The 23,987-nt window shown below is 34.2% G+C and overlaps 2 protein-coding genes and 1 long non-coding RNA gene across 4 annotated transcripts in view; 2 read left to right on the forward strand and 1 right to left on the reverse strand.

The window, feature by feature from the left end:
• Nucleotides 1-417: 417 nt before the first annotated feature.
• Nucleotides 418-11,740, forward strand: MAGO (mago nashi family protein). Its single transcript, XM_011631098.3, has 3 exons — nucleotides 418-739; nucleotides 1,234-1,410; nucleotides 11,408-11,740. Exons 1-3 carry the CDS (start codon nucleotides 521-523, stop codon nucleotides 11,465-11,467), a joined length of 456 nt encoding a protein of 151 aa, XP_011629400.1. The 5' UTR covers nucleotides 418-520; the 3' UTR covers nucleotides 11,468-11,740.
• LOC148779911 (uncharacterized) lies at nucleotides 1,417-6,814 on the forward strand. The gene is made up of 2 exons (XR_016044819.1): nucleotides 1,417-5,711; nucleotides 5,755-6,814. It is a non-coding gene; the product is annotated as an uncharacterized LOC148779911 (long non-coding RNA).
• Nucleotides 11,741-18,243: 6,503 nt separating the features above from the next.
• The window catches only part of ARC5 (P-loop containing nucleoside triphosphate hydrolases superfamily protein), a 31,280-nt gene continuing 25,536 nt past the window's right edge, over nucleotides 18,244-23,987 (reverse strand). For both annotated transcript variants that reach the window (XM_006830253.4, XM_088852346.1), the window contains 5 exons: nucleotides 21,212-21,269; nucleotides 20,771-21,127; nucleotides 18,873-19,037; nucleotides 18,620-18,792; nucleotides 18,244-18,519 (listed from right to left, as the gene is read on the reverse strand). In XM_006830253.4, coding sequence (XP_006830316.1) covers nucleotides 18,676-18,792; nucleotides 18,873-19,037; nucleotides 20,771-21,127; nucleotides 21,212-21,269 — 697 coding nt within the window. In that variant the 3' untranslated portion in view covers nucleotides 18,244-18,519; nucleotides 18,620-18,675. The remainder of the gene's footprint in view (nucleotides 18,520-18,619; nucleotides 18,793-18,872; nucleotides 19,038-20,770; nucleotides 21,128-21,211; nucleotides 21,270-23,987) is intronic.

The raw sequence follows: 23,987 nt of genomic DNA on the forward strand, positions 1-23,987 counted from the left end.
GAAAAACATTTGGAGTTTCCATTGTTTTTAGATGTAACATATACTTGGATCCATCTTTAAGACGGATGCTTTACATTTTCTGGACAGCATATATAGAAATGCAATCCAGCTTGCATGAAACCATTTTTATTTATTTTTTGTACATAAAAGTTACAATTATTTTTGTCCCTCGATTTTTAAAATAAGTCGTTGTAAAAGCGTCTTACTACATAGTTCAAAAAAAAATAAAAATAATAATAATAATAATAATAATCCTAACTTCCCTGCCCACGTCAAGTAAACGATCTAAATTTAACATCAGTGTTTTTAACCTTATGTACAGTGACAATCCCAAAAATAAATTTTCGTTCATGTCATTTTATGGAAGAGTTATCGGTTTCTCCTCAACAAATGAGCATTCACCCAGTAGAGAGAGAAACGGCATTAATAAGAGGAACAGGGGGGAGAGAGGACAGCTACTAAGTTCTCTATATATATACAGAGGGGTCTAGAGAGAGAGAGAGTGAAGAAGGGAGAGAAGATGGGTTCTGAGGAGGCGGGTGGTGAGTTCTATGTGAGGTATTATGTGGGTCACAAGGGGAAGTTTGGGCATGAGTTTCTGGAATTCGAGTTCAGGCCTGATGGGAAGCTCAGATATGCAAACAACTCCAACTACAAAAACGATACTATGATCAGAAAGGAAGTCTTTGTCACTCCCGCTGTCATAAGAGAATGCCGCCGCATCATAGCGGAGAGCGAGGCATGCCCCTCTTTCTCTCTATCTCTTACTCTCTCTTTTTTTTTCTTTAGGCTTTTCTCTGGTTCAATGTCTTTGCTTCAGTTGCACTGAAAGTTAGGGTTTGGAATTGCTCTTTCTGTCGTTGTCATGGGGCGCCTCCATGGCTTTTCCTTACTGTTACCTTTCTTTCTTCTTCTTCTTCTTCTTCTTCTTCTTCTTTTTTTTTACTTATTTGGAGGGTGTTTGCTCTTTATTCGTTTGAAATCTAAAGGGTTTCTGATCAGAATTTGGCGCTTGTATTCTCTTCAGTTTCACCAGTAGTTAGGGTTTGGATTTTTTTTCTCTCTTCTTTTTTAGTTTCCTCTCTCTCTCTCGCCTCTCCCTCTCTTTTATTTGGTTTTTCTTTTTCTTTCCTAGGGTTTCCTCTCGTTCAACAATTGCATTTTCCTGGCCTAGAATTAATTTTTTTTGGCGTTCAACTCTCATTTTTTTTCTTCTTATTTGTTTGAGTGCAGATAATGAAGGAAGATGACAATAACTGGCCAGAGCCCGATCGCGTGGGTCGGCAAGAGCTTGAGATTGTGATGGGAAATGAGCACATCTCATTTACAACCTCCAAGATTGGCTCTCTTATGGACGTTCAAAGCAGCAAAGACCCGGAAGGCCTCCGAATCTTCTATTACCTCGTCCAGGTAATCAAATAAACCCCTCTTTTTCTATACAAGTTTTTATTGAGTTTATTCAGCTCTTTTGAGTATATTCTGTTGTATCAACTGATTTTAAGTCTTCAAATCCCTCTGCGTGATGAGATTTCTATGTTTCTATTTAGAAAATTTTGTATTATTAAGCAATAAAACAAATTCGGTTGGATTTTTTGGGAAGTTCTACAGGGGAGATATTTATTTTCTTTTTTGATAAATTAAGTGGAACACACTACTTTGGATGGGTTTGTACACACCTGTTATATGTCACCCCCCAATCCCCCCCCCCCTCCCCAAACACACACACACACACAAAAATGAACCATCTAAATGTGGCATCAGATTCCAGAAATAGCTATGGTCAAATTGAACTCAAGAGCACCATCAAGAGGAGTCAATTTGGCACCTTAGGCAAAGAGATCCCATCCTCTCACAAACCAAGTATTGTGCCTTGGACCCTCTAAAATCATGTCATAACAAATGAGTGTTGCAGTTAGCTTTCACCCCAAAAAAAAAAAAAAGTTGCCGGTGTATAATGTGGGACACTGATTTTCGGCATCCATATACTTAAGGGGAAAATGTGGGAAAACTGGAAGCTGCAATGTTATAGATGGTCAATCATGAGGCTTATCGAGTATCTCAATCCAGCACTTCTAACTGAAGGAGAGGATTCTTGGCAAGGCCTGTTCTATCCTCATGATCCGTGCATGGGATTTCTTTCCAATGCTGCTGCAACTCGGTATGAAATCTTGGAGTGAGAAAGTATTAGCACCATTTCTTGCTAATGCTTCCTATCAGTAAATATAGAGTCTGATTTACTTAATAAAAAGTATTACTTAATGAAGAAGATAACAAATCTCCCATACTCTAGGTCTATCCTTAGATACCATCATAGGGCATGCTAATATGTATCTTGCAAATGCATAGCAAGCAAATATGAACCAGAATCTGCATCTACAAGCCTTACAAACTGAGAAATACTATTTGGTATTTAAGTGTGAATAATTATGTGATTCATGATGAGTTATGCATATTTTGTCCTTGAAATGAATTGTACTAAAAATATTGACGTTGAACTTTGAGGCTTAAGCCATCTATATAAAAGGAATTTAAACTTTTGAGTTTTGGAAATGAGGTGATTAGGGATAGGCTGGATTAGCTTGACTTTGGGTCTATTGTTCTAGTGCCTTAAACTAGATGGAGTCTTCAATATGTAGTTATCTTTTGCTTCATAGACAGTCTAGAATGAAATAATTCACTGGATTAGTTCCCAACCTCCTCTTGTTGGGAATATTGAGTGGAAAATAAGGAAGATTGATGGTGTTTTTTTTATGAGTTTTGTTTTGGGTATTAATGATGGTAATTCATTTCTGATAACTTTTCACAATGACAAGTGGCATTTTGTGATAAATGAAATAGGATGTTTAATGAAGGCATGAAGGGTGGGTTGAAAGCTTGTGGTGTTTTGAAAATGGTTGCATAAGTATTGTGGTAGAATCTATTTTAAAAAGCTTAAAACTTTTTGAAAATGATTCCAAAAATGTGCCAGTCACCTAAATTAATTCCCAACTTCCTGTTGGGAATATTGAGTGGCAAACCGGGAAGATTTGGTGATGATTTTTTAAGAGTTTTTATTGTGGGTATTAATGATGATAATCCATTTCCAATGTCTTTATGCAATGACAAGTGGCTTCTGTGATAAACAAAACTGGTTTTTTTTTTAAGGCATGAAGGGAGAGCTTAAAAGTTCATGGTATTTGAAAATGATTGCAGAAGTGACATGGTACAATCTCTTTTGAAAGCTTAAGAGTCTTTGAAAATAATTTAGAAAAGGGTGCAGCAGTCACCCCAAAGGAAAAATATCGAAGTGTTTTGATTTTGGAGAGAAATAGTTTAAGGACACATGGCAAGGGCAACCTATAAAAGCAAACTTCCTGATATAAGTCAAAGGCTTAGAAAAAAGAAAAACTGGTTTGCAAAACAAAATAGGAGGTACAACTGTCGTCCAATTTTCAGAAGTGAAGTTCTCATAGGTTTCTTGAATTTGTTGGCTTTGCCAAGCGAACAAGGAAAGAGGCCAAATGAAGTGCAGTTTTTTCTTGTAGTATCCTACTTTGAGGATATGTATGAAGTGGAGAATGACTATGAAGCTCCAAACGAATTTCATGATGAGTATGAAGAAGGCTTGGTGTCCGATGCTGGAGCGAGTTGAGGCATTAGAGGGAAACATGGAAGATCTCTAGATGATGATCAATATGATGGAAAACCCAGTTGAGGATTGTAATGCTGACATTCAAGGGAAAGAAAGAGAACATTTTTGAATTACGGGGGAATGTTGGAAAATATAAATTAAAACTTGGAAGGGTAGATTGGTCATTTATACTTTTAGGGTTTTCTAGTTTCTTTTAAGGTTTTGTAGAGATTCTGGAAAAAAGCAAATGAATGTTCTTCAGTGGCAAAGGGAACAAGGAGATGCTTTTGGAATTAGAAAGGGTGGTTGTTATCAGTAAATGAATGTGTTGGAAGTTGTGGAAAAATCCTCTATATATAAACAGAGGTGTCTTGTTTAGGAGATGTTCAAGATAGAGAAGAAAAACTTAAGAGTGAGAGAAGATAGAAAGAGGGTTTTATGAGCTTCTTGAGGTAATATCATGAGCTTTGTTATGACTTTTGGCCTTGACATCTCCCCTTGATGTTTGCCTATGTTTATTAATAGTTAGCATCTTTGTTTATGTGTTGTTCAGTTGGTTGTTTTCCTTCTCATTAAGTGGTGTGTTGCCTTTATATTGTCAAGATTCTCCCCCCTAAGAAAGTGCCATGCTTGCCTCCTTTATCTTTCTTTACTAAACTAAAGGAGTTATCCAAAGTGGAGATTTCCTCTAGAAGTGGCATGGATCGTCCAACAAATTTAAAATTCAACATGTTATAACCAAAAAGGGTTCCAAAACTTTGTTGGAAATTTGTTGGAAAAGGAACTTTTCTACAATCTCAAACTCAGCATCTTTTCCCCAGGAATCTGCACTTTCTCCTGGAGAAACCCAATAAAGAACACAATGCACGCCTATTTTCCAATTCTTCATCCTTTGAACTCTTAGTTTTAAGGAAAAGGACTTACAAGTGTATATAGATGCTTAATGAGGTTTCTAGACCCATTCTAGCCTATCCAATGAGTTATGTAGATTTTTCTAGAGCTCCTTGGAGCTACATGAATTTTCTATAGTTTGACTCTAGAATTTAGTAACTTGCTAGACAAGTAAACAGATTTCCCCTTTTGTGCACTTATCAACTGCGGAAGGGACTCCCATGATCCTCTTGGTATCTTGTTTTTGTTCGAACATGGCAGTAGATACTTGGGATTTAGTCTCATGCCCCAATGGCATAATTCCATTAGTTGCAAATGAGTTTACAAACCGAAAAGAAAAGAAGATGGTTCAATCAACTAGTACAGCACAAGATTTGTGGTTCATTGGTTCTCTCCAAAGTATGGGCTAGTTTACGATGAGACTTTTAGCCAATCACAAAGATGACTACGGCGAGAACCATCTTTGTACTAGCTGCAAGCAAAGGATGAAAGTTATGGCAAATGGATGTGAGCACACATTCCTTGAAGGTGAGATAAATCTGGATATTGACACGATGCAGCCCCCCTAGGATTTCAGTCTAAGCAATATAGTGAGTATGTGTGTACATAAAAGAATGCTCTTTATAGTTCAAAATAAGCGCCGAAGGCTTGGTATGGAAAAATTCTTGAACGTCTTTTACTTTGTGGTTAGAATTCTAATGCCGACTTGAATTTGTTCTTTAAATTTGTGAACAGGAAACTTCCATTATTTTGCTTTACGTAGACGATTAAGTGCAAGTAGTAATGATTTGAAGAACTTGAAAGGATGTATGACTAGCTCGCTATTTGACCCGAGCTAAAGAATATGGGGAGATCTTTTATTTTCTTGGTCATTAATTGTAGTAAGGGTTTGTTTCTATGTATTAACTTTGTCGAAAAACTTGAGTATGGAAAGTTGCAAACCCATCACAACTCCTTGGGACGAACTCCTAAGTTGAGAGCCAATGTTGGAAAAGGCCTTTCAGAATTACAATGTATTGAAGACTGTGAGTAGTCCGATCTGTCTAACACTTCCTAGGCTGGATGTCCCTTATGATAGGGGATTGTAAGACAATTTGGCAATTCTAGAGAAACCTCATGGTACAAGGCATGCGGGTGGCTTGAAGTTTCCTGATACAAGAACTGGTTGCTCAACTACATGAATGTTATCTAGGCTCTATATTTAGCAAAGGTTTGGGTGCCAAATCTTGGTGTAGAAGAAGCATTTAGCAAAGGTTTGGGTGCCAAATCTTGGTGTAGAAGAAGCAGAACAATATGGCACTTCCAAGCACATAAGTGGAGTACAAAGCAACAACAATGGCAACACAAGAAAGTGTTTGGTTGATGGCACTTGTCAAGGATTTAGCCCAACCGTGTTACGGTGAAGTTGAAGTGTTATAAACAATGTGTCATTTACTTGCATCCAGTGTTCGAAAATTAGGCCGCTCGGTCGCTTAGGCAGCCAGGAGGCCTTAGCAAACTGAATTGGTCAGGGCAGGCACCTTATGTTAACAGATACCTCGGCACCTTCCCACCTAGGCAGATGCCATGAGAAAAATGATTAGAAAAAAGCAAGAGGTAAAGCAAAAAGTTTTTTAGATGATCTCTCTCTCTCTACCTATAACACCCCTTCCCTTTGTCTCTACATAGACCATTAATAAACATTTAATACTAGGACAACTTATCCCAACACATTAAAATAGAAATATATCCATTTAACATATAAAAATATTCATTTGATAACCAATGCTCCATCAACTCCACCTCTCTCTCAATGCAAGGACATCAACTCCACCTTACCCTCTATCTCTCTCCTCCCCCGAATCCACCTTTTACGACATTGCTTACATGGGCTATGTGGAGTAAGATTTAGTTATATTACACAGGTAGTTTGATAGTTTATCATGACGGTTATTTTGGAACTTGGCTAGAAATTTCTGGTAAAGGTGATGCAAGAAAATAGAGAAAAGAGGTCAAAAACAGTTCAATAACAATCAAAACAAAACAGATTTGAGTGGATCTAGCTTTCCTAACACAAAAAAGTGACCCTAAAACCCTAGATAGGGTTCTGGCACTATTCACAGTCTGTTTTTACTGTGCACACCCCAAGTCCTTTTATTACATTATGATAAAAAAAGACCAAAATTAACCCTACTTAGCTAAAACATTATAAAAGTAACCCATAAGGCCCCTCACTTAAAAGAAAATTTGTAATGACACTCTTACCCCTGATAAAACAAATAATTCCATGAGTATTCTAACCACTTTTCTAAACATTTCCTAAAATCCTTAAAACTGTAAAAAATCTTGGGTCCCTAGAAAGAACTTAGGGCCCTAAAAATAAATGTTAAGACTAAAATAAAAAACATAAATCCTTTGAAATCAAACAAATATAAAAAATAAGAATAGCTTTGCCCTCCATCTTTCTTCCTTAGTTGGAGAAAACTCGTTCTCCAGTTTTGAAGCGTGCTAGGATGAAACTTGCATTAGTCCAGCAACCTTAAATTTGTAAATACGATCCTAGGACTTGTGGGTTATTGCACTAGTGAAAATACATTGGTTGTGTATTGACACTGAGTGTTTGCTATCAGTTGATATATCCATAAACACTTTTGAGAATCTCTCGAGGAAATGGTCATTATATGTCACCTTACAAAATCAACAACTTCCCCTTCCAAATCTTCTTCATCTTCATCTTGACCATTGTCACGTTTCTTGTTTTCACTTGGCTCGTCATCAAAAATTGGATCACTACCTTCTTCATCTAAACACTCATTAAAGACTGGTGAAGAGTCCAATCAATTTCTTGCTGATTTTGGAAGCAAATTGATGAGAAATTCTTTAGGTTTAACCAATCTGCCTCATCTACTACCCAGGGCGTTATCATGATGTGCCGAATCACCAATCCTTCCCCATGATCACTATAGGTCACTTCTGGGTCCAATTCATCAATCAGCTCATTGTAGATGGGATCACCTTCAAAAGAATGATTGCTGTCTTCATCATAAAACTCCTCAGAAAGGTTAATGAACTCGATATTTGGACACTATGATGAGACATGCCCGATCCCTGAACACTTGAGGTTGCTATCGGCACCCCTTTCAGGTCGCCTAACTCTTGAAACAACTCCTTTTTGGTCTAAGGCATCATGCTGGTTGGTCGTTCCAGCAGTGCGAGGTGTGAACTAGCACTCGTCATTTTTAATATTTGTTTGATTTCAAAGGACTTCTCTTTTTATTTTAGTCTTAGCATTTTTTTTTTAGGTTCTTAAGTACATTTTAGAGAATCTAAGATTTTTTATATTTTTTAAGATTTTAGGAGATGTTTAGAAAAGTTGTTAGAATACTTATGGAATACTTGTTTTATCAGGTGTAAAAGTGTCATTACGAATTTTCTTTTAAGTGAGGGAACTTATGACATATTTTTATAATGTTTTAACTTAAGTGGGGTAGTTTTGGTCTTTTTTTATCATAATGTAATAAAAAGACTTGGGGTGTTGGGGTTTCTAACACTTTTTAGGGTGTGAACAATAAAACCAGACTGTAAATAGTGTTAGAAAGCTCATCTAGGGTTTTGGGGGTCATTTTTTTTGTGCAAGGAAAGCTAGATCCACTCAAAGCTGGCTTGTTTTGATGGTTATTAAGCCGTTTTTGGCCTCTTTTCTCAATTTTCCCGCATCAAATTGGTATTAGAGCCCGCGATCTACACCGATGGTACTGTAGCAATGCACGGAGTTACTATAGCATTGTACGGATGTTATTGTATCATTGTACGGGATAGTACTATAGTGTCAGTTTGTTATCAACAATAAAGAGGGGAAGTTACAATGGGTTTCTAAGGTTTGTTGATTTTGGCCAAAGTTTTGCCAAACTAACCTTGATCCTGTTGATTTCAGCAATTTTTTGTTGATTATTTGCCTAGAGTTTGTGAGTTTGGTGATTCCATGGTTGTAAAAAGAGGCCCTGCGGGAAGGGGGGGGAGGGGGGGGTTGTAAATCTGCTCTGTAATTCTAAAGATAAGAGAATTGAGGAACTTGAAAGGCAAGTTCAGCAGCTGATGCAGCAGTTTGTGAGCCTCAATAATGGGCAAGACGATGATTTTTCAGCCCAAAAAGATCTCTAGTACAAGCCTTTTCACTTGTGTTCCACGTGTAGAGTCGATTGATGAGGATAGCGACCAGAGACCTAGATGTGGAGTGCATCACTCTAGGATTTTTTATTTGGAGGATTAGATTCTGGATTTTGACATAGATTGCATCGTACATCAATAAGTTGTAGATTGGGATTCACCACCAATCTTCGATACATACTATGATGAATAATAATATCGTTTGGGGATCTATGATGAGGGTAAATGTAATGATGAAGAGATTTTGGAAGAGCGTGAAGAATATGAAGAGAAGGCAGGATGAGGAGTAATTCAAATCATGGCCTTTGAAGATCTCATTAATATCGAAGAGGTCGAGCATTAAAGAGATTTAGGGCATTGGAATCAGAGTAGTGCAGTGGAAGGATGATTGATTCAGAATCTGCAAATTGTGGCACTGATTTCAGAGAGTAATGAAATAGATGAAGATAAATCCTTTGAAATCAAACAAATATTAAAAATAAGAATAGCTTTGTCCTCCATCAAAAGGGCAGAGTTGTAATTTAAATTGAACTTTCGAGTATAGAGGGAAAATTGCTTACTTGTCTAGCAAGTTATTAGATTCTAGAGTCATCTTTTAAAAAATTCGTGTAGCTCTGTGGAACTCTAGAAAACTCTGTGAACTCATTGGATAGTCTCTAGAATGGATCTAGAAATCTCTTTAAGCATCTATATGTATTTTTAGCCTATTCTCCTTGAAAGTAAGAGTAAACATAATGGAGTAAGAGTAGAACGTGAGATATGCATTGTATTCATTAAGATTATTGGGTTTCTCTTAGATAGTGAAGAATTGTAGAGAAAATGGTGTTGAGGTTTGAGATTGAAATTTGTACTTTTGTAGTGGGATTCAATTAAAGTTCCATTTCCATTAAATTTTATGCATAGATCTTTCTTGTTTTAAATTTGAAATTTGTTCAAAATACATGGGATGAGGAGGCATGTCACTCCTTTATTTTAGTAAAGAGAGATAAAGGGGTATCACAAGTAAAGAAGGGAAATCGAGAAAACAGGAAACAACATTGAGAATCACTTCATTGTCCTTAAAAAACAAATGTCAGAATCATCCCCCCAGACCCTACAATGGCAATATTTAGATGACCATAAAACCCTACAATGACAATAAGTTCTTGCAACTTATAAAACATATTTATATTTTTGCAACTTATTGCACCATGCCAAATGATCATCAGGATTGGCAATTTGAGTTGCTACCAATTTTACCATTTTTTCGTTATCCATTTTTCTCTGTTGTAGGCAACCCGCTAGAGTTGTGTTTTCAAATGTTTTGCATGAATGGTGGTCACATCCTAACACATTGGGGAAGTTTTGGCAACTATCGTAGTTTTCTTTTAAGTTGTTACTTTTAGCTCTGCTTATCTGTAAGAATATTTGTTTATCTAGTTTAATTTAATCAATGGATGGCATTGGAAAGGAGTGGATGATTAGGATTTTGTAACAGCTATTTTGGGTTTTTAAATAATTATCGTTGGAGTGGGTTGTTGGGGATGATTCTGAATTTTGTCCTTATGTCTCTGAAGTGAGTGAAATTTTTAGGTGGATTTATTTTTTCTTGATGGTTTTTCTTCTCTACTTGTGATTATCACTAAATGTTGTTTATTTCTTGAGATTCAGTGAGTAGTTGGTGTTGATTTGTGAAGTATCAAACACTTCTTGCATCGATATGAATGATTATCTAGTAGTCGTGGTCCATGACTATATTATGTAGATGTGTGTGTGCACTGGGGTGCTAGTGGGGAGTATGGTTTCCAAGTTGAAGCGTTGGATCTTGGGAACCATATCATGTCTAGGGCCTCAGCATTACTGGGTCAGGCTTCACAATATGAGGCTGCCGAAATTTTAATGAAAATCTTAGGTGTGGTGATACTAGCACTGCAGAAGCAAGGGCTCAGAGGATTACAGAGTTTCCTTCTATGCTTTTCCAGCCCACGAGAGGTTGCAGGAGATTTGATGAATATCACAGTTATCACTAGTTGAGCTAGTGGGGATGGGTTTCTCTCATGGATATTAGTAGATGTCATGGGAGAGATCCTTGATAGTTCTTGTCATGCAGCTGTGTATTTAGGCTAACCACTAATGACATCATTAATTATCTCGCTCGGACTGGATGCTATAAAACTGTACTGCTTCACTGGACTGTGTTCTACTCCCTTATAATTCTCTCAATCTGTTACCTACAATTCCAACTTTGCATTCTCTAGCCTCTGTAGAAGCTTAGTGTTTCAGAAAAAAAGAAGAAGGGGGGGTGTGTTTTAACTAAAGGCTTAGACCATGAAGCCTGCATGGTCCTCTAGAATGGACCTTGACTTACCTAGGGACAAGGTTCACTAAACACGTGTTTCATTTCAAAAATAAAATTCAAGGGTCACATATACACAGCAATTAAAAATTCAAAGATCGCTGCCCATGCTTTACCCCTTGTCCTCGTCCAAGTGAAACCCATTATGTGAATCTCCAACTCAATCACATATTTCTATCAAGTGCATCATGATTTGTTTTAAGGATACTTGGCCGACTCCAATTTGGAACTCCTTAAGAAACCCCTGATTGCATGTATGATAATCTGGAGTGTTAAGGGGTCACAAGAAAATCCTCGAGGGCTATTGGCTTTCATGCATCAGTAGTTGTTTGTGCAGCTTTTCATTGGAATTTGCATTACAATAAATAATTAAACTCTAGTTAGGTATTCTAAGAAACATTCTCACTAACCTTGAGCTGGTGCAGGATCTCAAGTGCTTTGTATTCTCTCTCATCGCGTTGCATTTCAAGATCAAGCCTATCTAGACGTAAAGACTGGCCCTCAGCAGATTTTGATGTATTGTGTCCATGGGGAATTCTAGTATTGAGATTGCAAACGTTATCTGGCGTTCAAAGTTATAGTTTTGTCGCATGAAGTAATATGATACTGGTTCATAGATTTAGAGCCATTTGGCTTTCATTTGAGTTCTTTTGATTGAATTGTGTAGTTCTTTTTTCTCCTTTTCTTTTCTTTTGACAACAATTGGGATTGTGTGGTTCTTGTTCCCGGAAGTTCAATTTGTAGTGGGTTCAGAGGCCTCTTTTTTGTTTTTTTGTTTGGGTGCTCCTGTTGATTTGGATGGATTTTATTTTTTTTCAAAATATGAAAAAATTGGAATATGTTTATGTAGCAGAGTCGAAACATTTGTAAACATTAAGAGAAGAAGACATATTCCCCTCCTAAAACACGGGTGATTTTTTTATCATTTTTATTTTAAAAAATTGTTACAAACTTAGAAGTGCTCCGATTCTCCCCACTGCAAAGATTCATTTCCAGCCTTCCATTTGTGGAATTGTCAGATCTAGGATTTCAAGAGCTAAAATCTGTTCTGTTTGAATTTTTTTATTTATTTAAATTGTTTACGTTGAAAATAAGGGCATTCACGAGGATTGAACCCAAGAACTCCGATCAAGAACCATCCCAATTGTTGCTACCTAACCAGCACACTCTTTGATGAATCAAACATAGTTTTATGTATTAGAAGAATAAAAAGGGTGCAGTTATCATACGGATGCATCTGTAGCTGTAGAGGTAAGGTGCACCTTCAAATTTCACGGTATATGATTTTGATGTAAAATGTTCTTTAGGATTATCTCAAAATCTATTTTTATATTCAATTATAAAATTTTAAATTTAAAAAATGGTTAAAATCAAGTAGATCTATAAACATACACGAAAATCTTGAAAACAGACGGTGTAGATAATATGTTGTGAAATGCACTATTTTTTAGACTTAAAATCTTTTTATTTTTCATGGTCATACATCTTGATGTCGGGATGATCAATCAAAGGGTTTTTCAGCATAAAAACTACTTTTCCGATGGATTTTTGAGGTGCATCTATGGTTTTACGTATATAGTTGTAACCTTATATAAACTTTTTCCAAAGGAAAAATAACCCTGTGGTTTATGAATTAAAAAATAAAAAGTAATGTGTTTGTGTTTTTTCTCGTGGAGCAGGCGGCATGCAGCCCAATTGTATAACGTCTAAGGTTTAATTGTCAAATATTCCTTCCACAAAAAAAAAAAGTTTATTTTTTATTATTTTTATAAATTTAGTGAAGGTCTAAAGTTATTTTAAATATCAACTTCTTGAAGGTATGAAGTTTTTTATTCACATAATTTTCTCTCAAATCAACTTACCTGTGAAGCTCGGAAGTTGATTCATAACAAGAGAAAGGTTTCTATACTTTCCCTACAGCATAGAAGGCCTATGCTTCCTCTACCATCCAGCCGTTCAATTTTGATCAAGAGAGCCACTCACCGCTTGATTTTATATTCGATGTCTTAAAATATTTTATTTTTAATTTTTTTTATACAAATTGTATGAATATGAAATTTGGTACGTACTATCTTCTCATTGGGGCATACTTATAGAAAATATTAAAAATAAATTTTTGATAAAATATAATAACCAAAATACCCTTTAAATCTTTTAGGGGTATTTTGGTTATTTTATTTTATTGAAAATATTTTTTTTATATTTTTCGCTAGTACGAATTTAATAGAGGATTGGACGTCCAAATTTTGGTGTCAAAATAGTTTATAGAAAAAAAGATTAAAAATAAAATGATGTAGAGATGTGACATTGTGATTGGGGCAATCTTAGCCCTCCATTAAATATGGACGGTTGGATAAGGGGAAGTATATAAGTTTTACACTGTAGGGAAAACATAAAAAGCTTGCCCTTATAATAGTTTATTAAAAACTTTATAATGGACATTATTTCAAAAAGTAACCATTTGATGGAACTGTGAACTCAATATTCTACTTCAAAAAGTATAAAATGTACCATATCGTTTCCTTCCGAGAAGGAGTTCATCATAAATCTATCAGAACTCTCAAAAGCTAACTTCCAACCTTGAAGTTACAAAGTTAATTTATACGAATAAAAGGGTTATATGAAGGAAAGGTCTTAAACTTCTTCTCTGACCTTTATCGGTCCTTGGAAAAAAAAAAAAAATATATATATATAATAATAATAATAATAATAATAATAATAATAATAATAATAATAATAATAATAATAATAATAATAATAATAATAATAATAATAATAATAATAATAATAATAATAATAATAATAATAATAATAATAATAATAATAATAATAATAATAATAATAATAATAATAATAATAATAATAATAATAATAATAATAATAATAATAATAATAATAATAATAATAATAATAATAATAATAATAATAATAATAATAATAATAATAATAATAATAATAATAATAATAATAATAATAATAATAATAATAATAATAATAATAATAATAATAATAATAATAATAATAATAATAATAATAATAATAATAATAATAATAATAATAATAATAATAATAATAATAATAATAATAATAATAATAATAATAATAATAATAATAATAATAATAATAATAATAATAATAATAATAATAATAATAATAATAATAATAATAATAATAATAATAATAATAATAATAATAATAATAATAATAATAATAATAATAATAATAATAATAATAATAATAATAATAATAATAATAATAATAATAATAATAATAATAATAATAATAATAATAATTAAATAACTAATAATAATAATAATAATAATAATAATAATAATAATAATAATTAAATAACTAATAATAATAATAATAATAATAATAATAATAATAATAATAATAATAATAATAATAATAATAATAATAATAATAATAATAATAATAATAATAATAATAATAATAATAATAATAATAATAATAATAATAATAATAATAATAATAATAATAATAATAATAATAATAATAATAATAATAATAATAATAATAATAATAATAATAATAATAATAATAATAATAATAATAATAATAATTAAATAACTAATAATAATAATAATAATAATAATAATAATAATAATAATAATAATAATAATAATTAAATAACTAATAATAATAATAGAATATGGGACTCTCAATTTCTTAAGTAGTGTCAATTTTTTGGACCTTTATGATCCTTTAGCAAATAATAATAATAATAATAATAATAATATATAGAAAAAAAATTGGGACCTTAAGTTTTTGGAGTCGGGCTAAGTTGATTGAAAAAAGGGGTACGAACATAGCAATAAAAATTCAAGGAAGATTTTTATAAAGAAAAAGGATACAAACATAACTATAAAACTTTAATGATCTCTATATGGGTGCAGTTTGTATAGAGCCGGGACTCTAAACAATCTTCGAATAGTGTTGAGTAATGTGGTTTCATTACTAGAAATATTTGTGAGAGCCTTAAAATGTATTTTCATCTTTAATAATAAAATTTAAAAGCCTCAAAAATAGTGTAGATCGAGCATATCTATAAAAACTTGAAAATCTTGAAAATTGACTGTCCAAAAGTACGCTACAAGATGCACTATTTCCAAAACTTGAAATCCATTTTTTGCTCATATCTATGCATCTTGATGTCGAGATGATCAATTTGAGGATATTGGGGCATCAAAACAACCTCTTCTAGTTTTGTGGTAGGTTCTAATTTGATTGTTTGGAACCTCAGCTCTATATAAATATTTTCTTTTTTATATAAGAATTCGGAGGATATATACATAAATTTCTTTAAAATTTTATTGAGGCCAAGAGTTGAATTTGACTGTTGGCCACAAAAGTCACTCAAAAATGTTGGGATAGTCTAGGGTGTAATATAAAAATGAAGGTCACTTTTAGTGTGGAATGCTAGGTATGCTTCTAGGAAATCTCTAGCCTACTATGATTTTCTTTTTTGCTTTTTTTTTTTTTTGGGTAATTTGTTTTTGCTAAGTAAGCATACCATTAATTCGATGTGGTGACATGTCAACTACAAAGAGTTCATTTTCTTATTTAGAGATAAGGGTGCCTATATAGTGGTCCCGTGGGACCAAATTAGACATTTGGCCAGGCAGCCAAAACTCAGTGTACATGGTCCATTCGTGTGACCTAAGGCACTCTCCAAATATATCAATTAAAAAAATCATTGATTTCGAGCTGAAATTCCCTAGATCTAAAGTCTTATCAAAATGGATGGTCCAGATTCAATCTTGGAGTAGAGCTTGCATTGGGTCAATTTTGAGCACTCAATCCGTTTACTTTGTACTCGATTACAAGTGGTGGTTGGGTCCCTTTCTCAATTTGAATAGATTTTCTAAGGTTTTCCAAGTTATGGTACATGTTAAAAATTTATTGAAAAGCAAGAACTCAAATTCAAGCAGGTTATTTGGTCTCATTTGACTTCAATTAAGGCACCTCCTGAGTTTTGGATCTCACAATTTTGAAGTGAAGAAAAAGGAAGAAAGAGAGAATCCGAAATTTATCTTGTCTGAGAAATTAATTGGTGTAATAAAATATCGGAACCACCTTGGCGTCATAGATCCATGTGGTTACAGGTGATGGAATTAATATCATATCGTCTTTAGTAGTAAGTTTTCATCTTGTGTATTGTATAGAGAGGCGAATGGGGTTGCAGATGATTTGGCAGAGAAGGGTGTATAGTTGGAATCATTGTTAATTTATTTCTTCAATTTTATTCTGATATATGTGTTGTAATTCCATGAAAAGTAAGTACTCTTGTCAAAAGAAGTCTTGTATGAGAAACCTAATCTTTGATAAATCTTTGGGAATGAGGTCCCACAGATCCATGCTCTAAGGAAAATCTGTAGTGTAAATAAGTCGACTGCTAGAAAGTTGGGAGCTAAACAGTTTCTATTTTTTTAAGGGTGCGGTTCGTGTAAAGTGAGGCTTTAAACAATCATAGTAGAGTGCACCTTCAAACAATGTCGAGAATGTGGTTTCAATACTGGAAATCTTTGTGGTAGCTTTAAAATCTATTTTCATCTCTAATTATAAAATTTAAAGCTTCAAAAATAGTATAGATCGAGCATATATATGAAAATTTGAAAATCTTGAAAATTAACCGTCCAAAGATGCATGCACTATTTCCAAAACTTGAAATCCATTTTTTTTCTCATGTCCATATATCTTGATGTCGAGATAAAAGCCTCAAAAACCCATCTAGTTAAATTTTTGATGTGCGCTCTAATTTGATTGTTTAGAGCCTCCTCTATATAAACTTTTTCCTTTTTTAAAAGTAGTTAAAGTCTATGTAGAGGGGATAGTTAGTGGAAAGTGGAAATGATGGTCAAGGAATCGATCTTGTCTTAGAAAAAGTGCTTGGGCTTAATTGGTTAGTGCTTGACGATTTGCAACGCTATGTCCTAGGCTCAATTCCTATAAAGGGTAGGGGCCCTCTCCCCACTGACTTTGACCAAAAAATCGATCCTGCCTTTGTGGAATGATATAACTTGCTTGATCACTTTCATGCAACATATGATGGTTTCCTCAAATGTCGTCTTTTTATCATCATCATCTGAGCCTAATCACAATTATTTGGGGTCAGCTAAATATTTCCTCTACGATGTACAAATAATTACTCTTTCCTCAATAAATAGATAAAACCTTATTGACATTAAAGAGGAATGAGGAGAAAAAAGGCCTTCGATTGGGGTGTGTAAATGGATATGGGGGAGTATAGAATGTAATCAAATACATGTAAGAAAGTAGCTTGGATCCCCTGGAATACCCTGGTGACTAACCACAATTTTAGATAATTCAAGACTTGCTAAACTGGGATGGGATCCAAGTATCACGCTGTCAAAGGGAAATGAATATTGAGGTTGATGTATAGGAGGGAGTTGGATACCCATTTTTGGTAGCCAATAAGCTTTGAGAATTTTATAGCCCTAGTGACATTTTAATCCTTTGTTTACTTGAATAAAAAGTTCCTAAGTTACTACTAAGAACAAGAGTTACTTATACAGAAATCTAACACACAAACACATACGCACACTCATATAATGTGTTGTGATAAATCCAAAATAATTGTAGAAAAATAGAAAATATAGATATCTAAATTATAAAGAAACTTAAAATGTACATGTTACTTTTCTTTTTGTATTTCAAAATAGTGTTTCCTTGGATGTAGATAAATAAAATAAAGAAATGTATCTAATAAGACACCCTCTTTTTTTCTTTTTCTTTTATTAGGAGGGGGGGAGGAAATACCATTTCAGGGATCAGAACCCTTGCAAAATCATTAAGGAAATTTCCCAATTAGCAATAGAGGACTTTTTAATTTTCATTTCACTAAATTGCCTCCTCAAAAACTATATTAAAAATACCTAATTTGCCCTTATTCAAGGTTACGAGCCCTAGACAAGTAGAGGCATTTTAGTAATTTTACCAACTAAAAACATGCAAAGGGACTTTAATCACTTAGTTGGAACATCTTCAATGGGTTAAATTACTTGTTCAAGGTTCCAACCCTGACCGGAAACAATTTGAATATCTTTTAAAGAGTTTTTAGAGGAGGCATTTGAGTGAAAATTAAAAAGTAAACCCTCTTATATTAATTGGGATGTTGAAACCCTTAATTATTTCAAAATGGATTTCAACCCCTCACATAATATTTTCCGTTTTTTGGGTACAGTGCACACCGCACCCGGCCTTGTTCACATCTGGCATCTATCCGAAAAGTAACTGGACTAATTGTATATGATCCCACAAAATAATTTTCAATTTTGCAACCTGTGTTATCCCCATTTGGTGTGCTGAGTGATATAATGCTTACCTTTACCTCAAAAGGGAGAGTTCAAATCTTTTCACAGCACAAATTACATATGAAGTGTTTATATAACGGTTTTCTGGTTTTCCTTGTAGCAACCCAAAAGCCTTCCTGCTGTCTTCTACCACATTTTTCATATGAGGGAGAGAGTATGAAATATGCACCCAAAATGTGGAACTGCAAAGGGCAAAACATAAATAACGAATCAAACTTCAATAATATAAGAACAGAACTTCAATAATATAAGCATGAATGTTATTTCCTACCCATCACTCACATGAGAGTATCAAGGCAATCTGTGTCCAAAGCCCCACATTTTGTGATTGCATGCATCTATGTGCTTTGGCTTTCACTGAGGTTTAACAGTGGGAAACTACTGGTTATATCCTCAGGGTGGTGGGATGACAATTGCTGATGGATCACCTTGAATTTCTCTTTGAGTCTCTGAATCTGCAGATCATGGTGCATAGCTCAAATGTTGAGAGAGAGAGAGAGAGAGAGAGAGAGAGAGAGAGAGGATAAAATCATACCCTTTTAAGCTCTATCTCGGTTTCTCTTTTTCTCTGTTGAAGCGAGTGTCTTAGGTGCATGATATTGAACACACTATCCAAGTCATCTTCAAATGCAGATTCCAAGTCTTCTCGCAGAAGTGCCGGCAACTTGTCGATTACTGGCATGAGGAGGAAGCAGTTGAACTGCAGTCCAAAATATTCCTATCAATGAGCTCTCTGAAGTTCCATTTACCTCGTTCTATTGTAGCAACACCAAGTATAACATCTAGATCGTTTTTTAGCTGTTATTAAACGGGGTTGGATACTGACACTATTCATCTTTGTTACAAGGAGGTCACAATTGCTCCAATCCATTAGTTGTTAAATTGCATGGCTTGGGATGCATCACAAGATTCGACAATTTTTTTTCTTTGATATTTGAGTTTTCTCAATGATACACTCGTAGCCACTCGATTTAAAATCTGATGGACAAGAGTGATTGCAACCTCCTTGCATCAGAAGTACTTGCATCAGAAGTAAATGGTCTCTTTGTATACTTGTCCGTATTAAAAAACAACCTACAACAAACAAGAGTGCAATTCCCTATCAATGAAATTCTCAACAAATTATATAATTGCCTTTAAGAAATAGATTTCATATATATCTCCCACATTAAAATACAAAACATACTTTTTCCAAAAACTCTCTCTCAAGAGAGATGTATTGAATAAAGGAGTAGGAATTGTGGTCAGTAGATGTTCATCATGTTCCTCTTAATGCATTAGACTGTGAACCATGCCTTCACTAGATAAGACAACTAGATCATGCATAAGCCAATGTATTTTAATTACTTCATGAGTATATCAATCCAATTAAATGTGAAGTAACTGAAGCCCACAACCAAGATGTGGTACAGATTATAAAGTGGTGAACCATCTGCATAATACATCAAAAACTTAAAAGCCCAAAGTCGGTGTAACACAGATTTTTCATGGACCTAGTGCACTTCATAGTGTGACATGCCCTTTTCCACATTGACAGCCATGGTATAAGACTCTTGGTTATGGAATTTTTTTAAATCCTGGACAAATTGTAGGAATATGGTTAAGACACCAAAGACTATTTAACACTCATTTGTCTACCTCCATTGTACAGTAGAGAGGTATTGAGATCTTGACTACATATTATTATGACAGACAATCGCATTCATTAGCCATATGATACCCAAGTGTGTAATTTGATTGGTTGAGTCAAAGGAATGATATGGAAAGTTGTAAATTTGTAGCAAAGCTTTCTCAAACCAGATGTTTTTGGCTCGATTACAGCTAACGAAACACCCCAGAAAACAATCTAGCTGGAGAGGTAGAGGAAAGAAAAACTTCGACTGTAGAGAATTGAATATATTTGCATTGGAACATTCTTCACGAAAGCTCGAAAACATTTGTTAGCCAATTAGGAACAAACTCTTTCTTTCATCTAGCAGTTTGCATTCATCATACTTTTGAAAGATCATGAAGTCCATAGAACAAGTCTAGGTTTGTAGGGCAAACAATGCAACCTGAATCATCAGTAGAAACACCCATAATCACTATGAATATAACAAGTGAAACTTTTGATAACTTTGCTTCTTTTCTTTCTTTTTTTGGTCTTTTTTTGTTTTTTTGTGGGGTTTGTGGGGCAGGGGGCGGGTTTCAATTGCTAACCACTCAAGCCAAAGCCCAATTCCTAAAAACCTTTTGATAGCTTTTCATTTAAAGAAAATGAATCAGATCAAACTTAATAAGTTTTTCCTTTAAAAAAAAACAAATGTAAACAAATATTAGCAATTGCTAATGGGTCAAATACTGCCACTAAAATAGAAGTCAGAAAAATATCCACGCAAAAGAATAAATTTGTTAGGGAAATTTTTTTGTGAAGACAAAGGAGGACATACAAACCTTTAATTCTGAGGATGCCAGAAAATGTTCTCTTATCCCTTGAAAAATTTGCTGTACCAAAGCATATACAATCCTTTCAGATGAAGGTGCAAGCCTCCGATTCCATAGGGTGCTGTCAAGAAGGTCAACGAGTCTTGTCTCAGGTGTTTGAAGACAAGTATTTGATTCAAGTCCTGGAATTAATTGGTTAAGTCTTGCATCTACCCTTGATTTATTATCATGCCTGTTATCACTCATGCCCGATCCAGCCAAAGAATCTATAGAGGCAGCAGCTGTACTTGTCATGGATGACCCATTTGGGATAGAGTGTTCACTACTGGCAAATGAATCTAAGAACTGCCTTAATCCAGCACGATTCTGCATAAAAATAGTATTCACTTAAGCGGGGAATGGTGAAGAAAGCAATCAGTCAATCACAGCATCATAAACAGGATATCAGACCTTATTATGAAGGGACCAAGTAACGTAACGTGTAGTGCTCACTAGATCCTCCATACATCTGCAAATTAGTCCATCATGCCACGCATCAATGAACTGACAAAGCCATGATCTAAGACTATTAAAAGAAATTTGGAACTTGTTAATTTAGAACGAGAAAAAAATTATGAACCATGGTCTACAAAGGAAGCACCTTCCACCACTCACTTTTAAATTATCAATCCACTGATTTTGATTGTTCCACTTCGAGCATGTGGCAATGCTGACAGAACAATTGACTGGACCAGTTGGGAGGATTAATTAAAAAAATGAGTGACCAAATGTGCTCCTATATGAAATATTCCTTTATTTCGACAGTGTTTCAATATTAAAAAGAGAAGTTACAATGCAGTAAAATAACGATCGAAAATATATGAGTTGTACCATGACTGTAAGTGGAGTACAACTAAAATGTAAGTCTAGGATATATATTTAGGAATTTGCGACCTGTCGTATTTGATAATGCCTTTAAACACTACATGCAAGGTATACTTTGGTCTTCCATTTTCTTAGATTGTAGACATTATAATGAAGGCTCCTAGGCCTTAGCCTCTTACCTTATGTTTCCTAGCATTTGTTTGAACATCATATACAGTTTTAGGATTTTGAAGTCTAGGGAAATATCATTTCCTTGATTTGAACCCCAAGAAGATGTTACTCAATTCCCAGTTCAGGAATCCAAGCTACGGTATGCAGTTAATATTGACTGGTGCTCCTCAATCCCATAAAATTCTTTCTAGTGTTTGCATTGTTCCCAAATTATCTTTACAATCGTTTCACTTGGGAGTTGATTAACCAATATCATGTTGTTGTTTTTTCTTCATGAGGTTTGTTATCCCTTCAACGAGGAAGCTGATAGGTAGAGGCCATTACTCCAGCAGACTCTTCCATGTGGAGACCAATAATGTTCCCTGCCTTCACCAGAGTGTCAAGCCATCATTCAAGTCCCCAAAATTCCAAACATATTTTCTCATCAACCTAGCTTCTAGTGTGCTCATCTTAGTTTAAGCATCCATGAACCTTGCTTCCAATAGACTGCTAGCTTACTTCACTAAATTTCAAATGTAACAATCAGATGCAAGTGCAGTCTTCTTGCCTTTTATCATATCTTGAAGAAAGTAACCACCACTCAATTTCATTTGGTTTATTCTACTGCTTAGGGTCCTATTCACAGCAAAACCATCTCTCGATTATTTTACTTTTGTTGATATCTTTTATTTTCTTTTTCAATAATTAACTTTTGAAGGGTTTTCTTGCTGACTTGGGTTCATTTCATGAAACAAAAATAAGATGAGCACAATGATGAAGCAATTCTGATTTGTTCCATTTCATAAAAGACATGAAAACATCTGTTGAAAGATAGCAGTAAGTTAGGGACATAAATGTAACATCCGATGAAATAGGGTTACGTGAGTTATTAACTTACACAAGGGTATTATGTATAACTTTTCCTTATCAGAAATAATATAAATACATGACTAATCCAAAGAGAGGTCACATCACTTGTTTCCGCTTTTTTCTTTCTCAGGCACTTCACTCTCTTCTCTCCCTTTTTCTCATGCACCTCTCTCGTTCATATTATTCTTCTTCCTCTTCACATCTTCTCTCCTCCCCCAAATATTCATCTAATACTCGCTGATTAGCATAGATCTAGATTTTATCTTTCAACTTCGCATCAAAGAAGGGTTAGATCCGAAGAAATGAGAGTCAAGGGGTGAAACTCTGGCCATATAGCTACTGGTTTTAGCAATACAGCTAGGCAATGGAAAAATGATCAGCAAGAAAAGACCCTAACAGATCTCTCTCTCTCTTTCTCTCTCTCTCTGTAAGATCATGGTGAGAACTGAAAAGTGTCATTTTCTACGATTGGTTCTTAATTTGATCTAGTTTTTAAAGAAAGCTGACAATTTTTTTAAGGTTGGTCCCCAAAACTTCGGGTTTTTCATGATCCATTGAGGGGTGATGATCGACCAGGTTGCATCATTAGATCTATTAAGTTTTATTTTTCGGGGATTGATAACAACTGCTTAATGTGTATCGAATAGCTTTACAGCCATGTTACTTCTGAAACTTGTAGCCTCAACTGTGTAATCGACTAACCAATGCACTGTGTAGTGCTTTTGGTGTTTACAGATAGTTAGAGAGAAATCTGAGGTTGTATCCAGATTTCATTAACATTTGTAATCTGTTTTTTGCCTTGGAAAAGTAACACTGTCATAGCAAACATTAAATATGGAGTACTTTTGGACTTCAACTCACTATGGTTAAATTTGAAGGTGCAAACCATTTGAAATGGACCAGATCTGTAAGGTTATTCCTCAGAGGTAGGAAAACATTGGGTTATATTTGATGGTCATATAGTGAAAATAAATGTAAAGGAAATAAATGTAAAGGAATAATCTTATGCTGATTGGGAAGCCGATGAGATGATGGTATGAACTAGATTTTAAACTCTATGCAACCGAACTTGAGTCACACTCACACATTTATGAGTTGTAATACTTCAAAGGGGTTATGGGATGCAATGACTGAAGCCTACTCACAGCAGAAGAATATAACAAAAATCTATGAGTTGGAGCAGCAAATCAACAATTTCAAACATAAAGTTGTATCATTTAGTGATTATAATGTTGGCCTACAAGGTTTTGGGATGAACTAAATCACTATCAACCCATAAACTACTATCATTGTCCAAAAGAGCATGGAGAAAGGGGAACAGAAGAAGATATTTGATCTTTTA

This window comes from Amborella trichopoda, chromosome 11 (genome assembly GCF_054954075.1).
Source record: "Amborella trichopoda isolate Santa Cruz 75 chromosome 11, AtrichopodaSantaCruz75HAP2 v2.0, whole genome shotgun sequence".
NCBI lineage: Eukaryota > Viridiplantae > Streptophyta > Magnoliopsida > Amborellales > Amborellaceae > Amborella > Amborella trichopoda.

Excerpts from the sequence above, each read along its gene's own strand:
- MAGO (XM_011631098.3), top strand. The coding sequence starts at position 521 with ATGGGTTCTGAGGAGGCGGGTGGTGAGTTCTATGTGAGGTATTATGTG. Across the intron at positions 740-1,233 it reads GCATCATAGCGGAGAGCGAG|ATAATGAAGGAAGATGACAA; the intron begins GCATGCCCCTCT and ends GTTTGAGTGCAG. Across the intron at positions 1,411-11,407 it reads TCTTCTATTACCTCGTCCAG|GATCTCAAGTGCTTTGTATT; the intron begins GTAATCAAATAA and ends GAGCTGGTGCAG.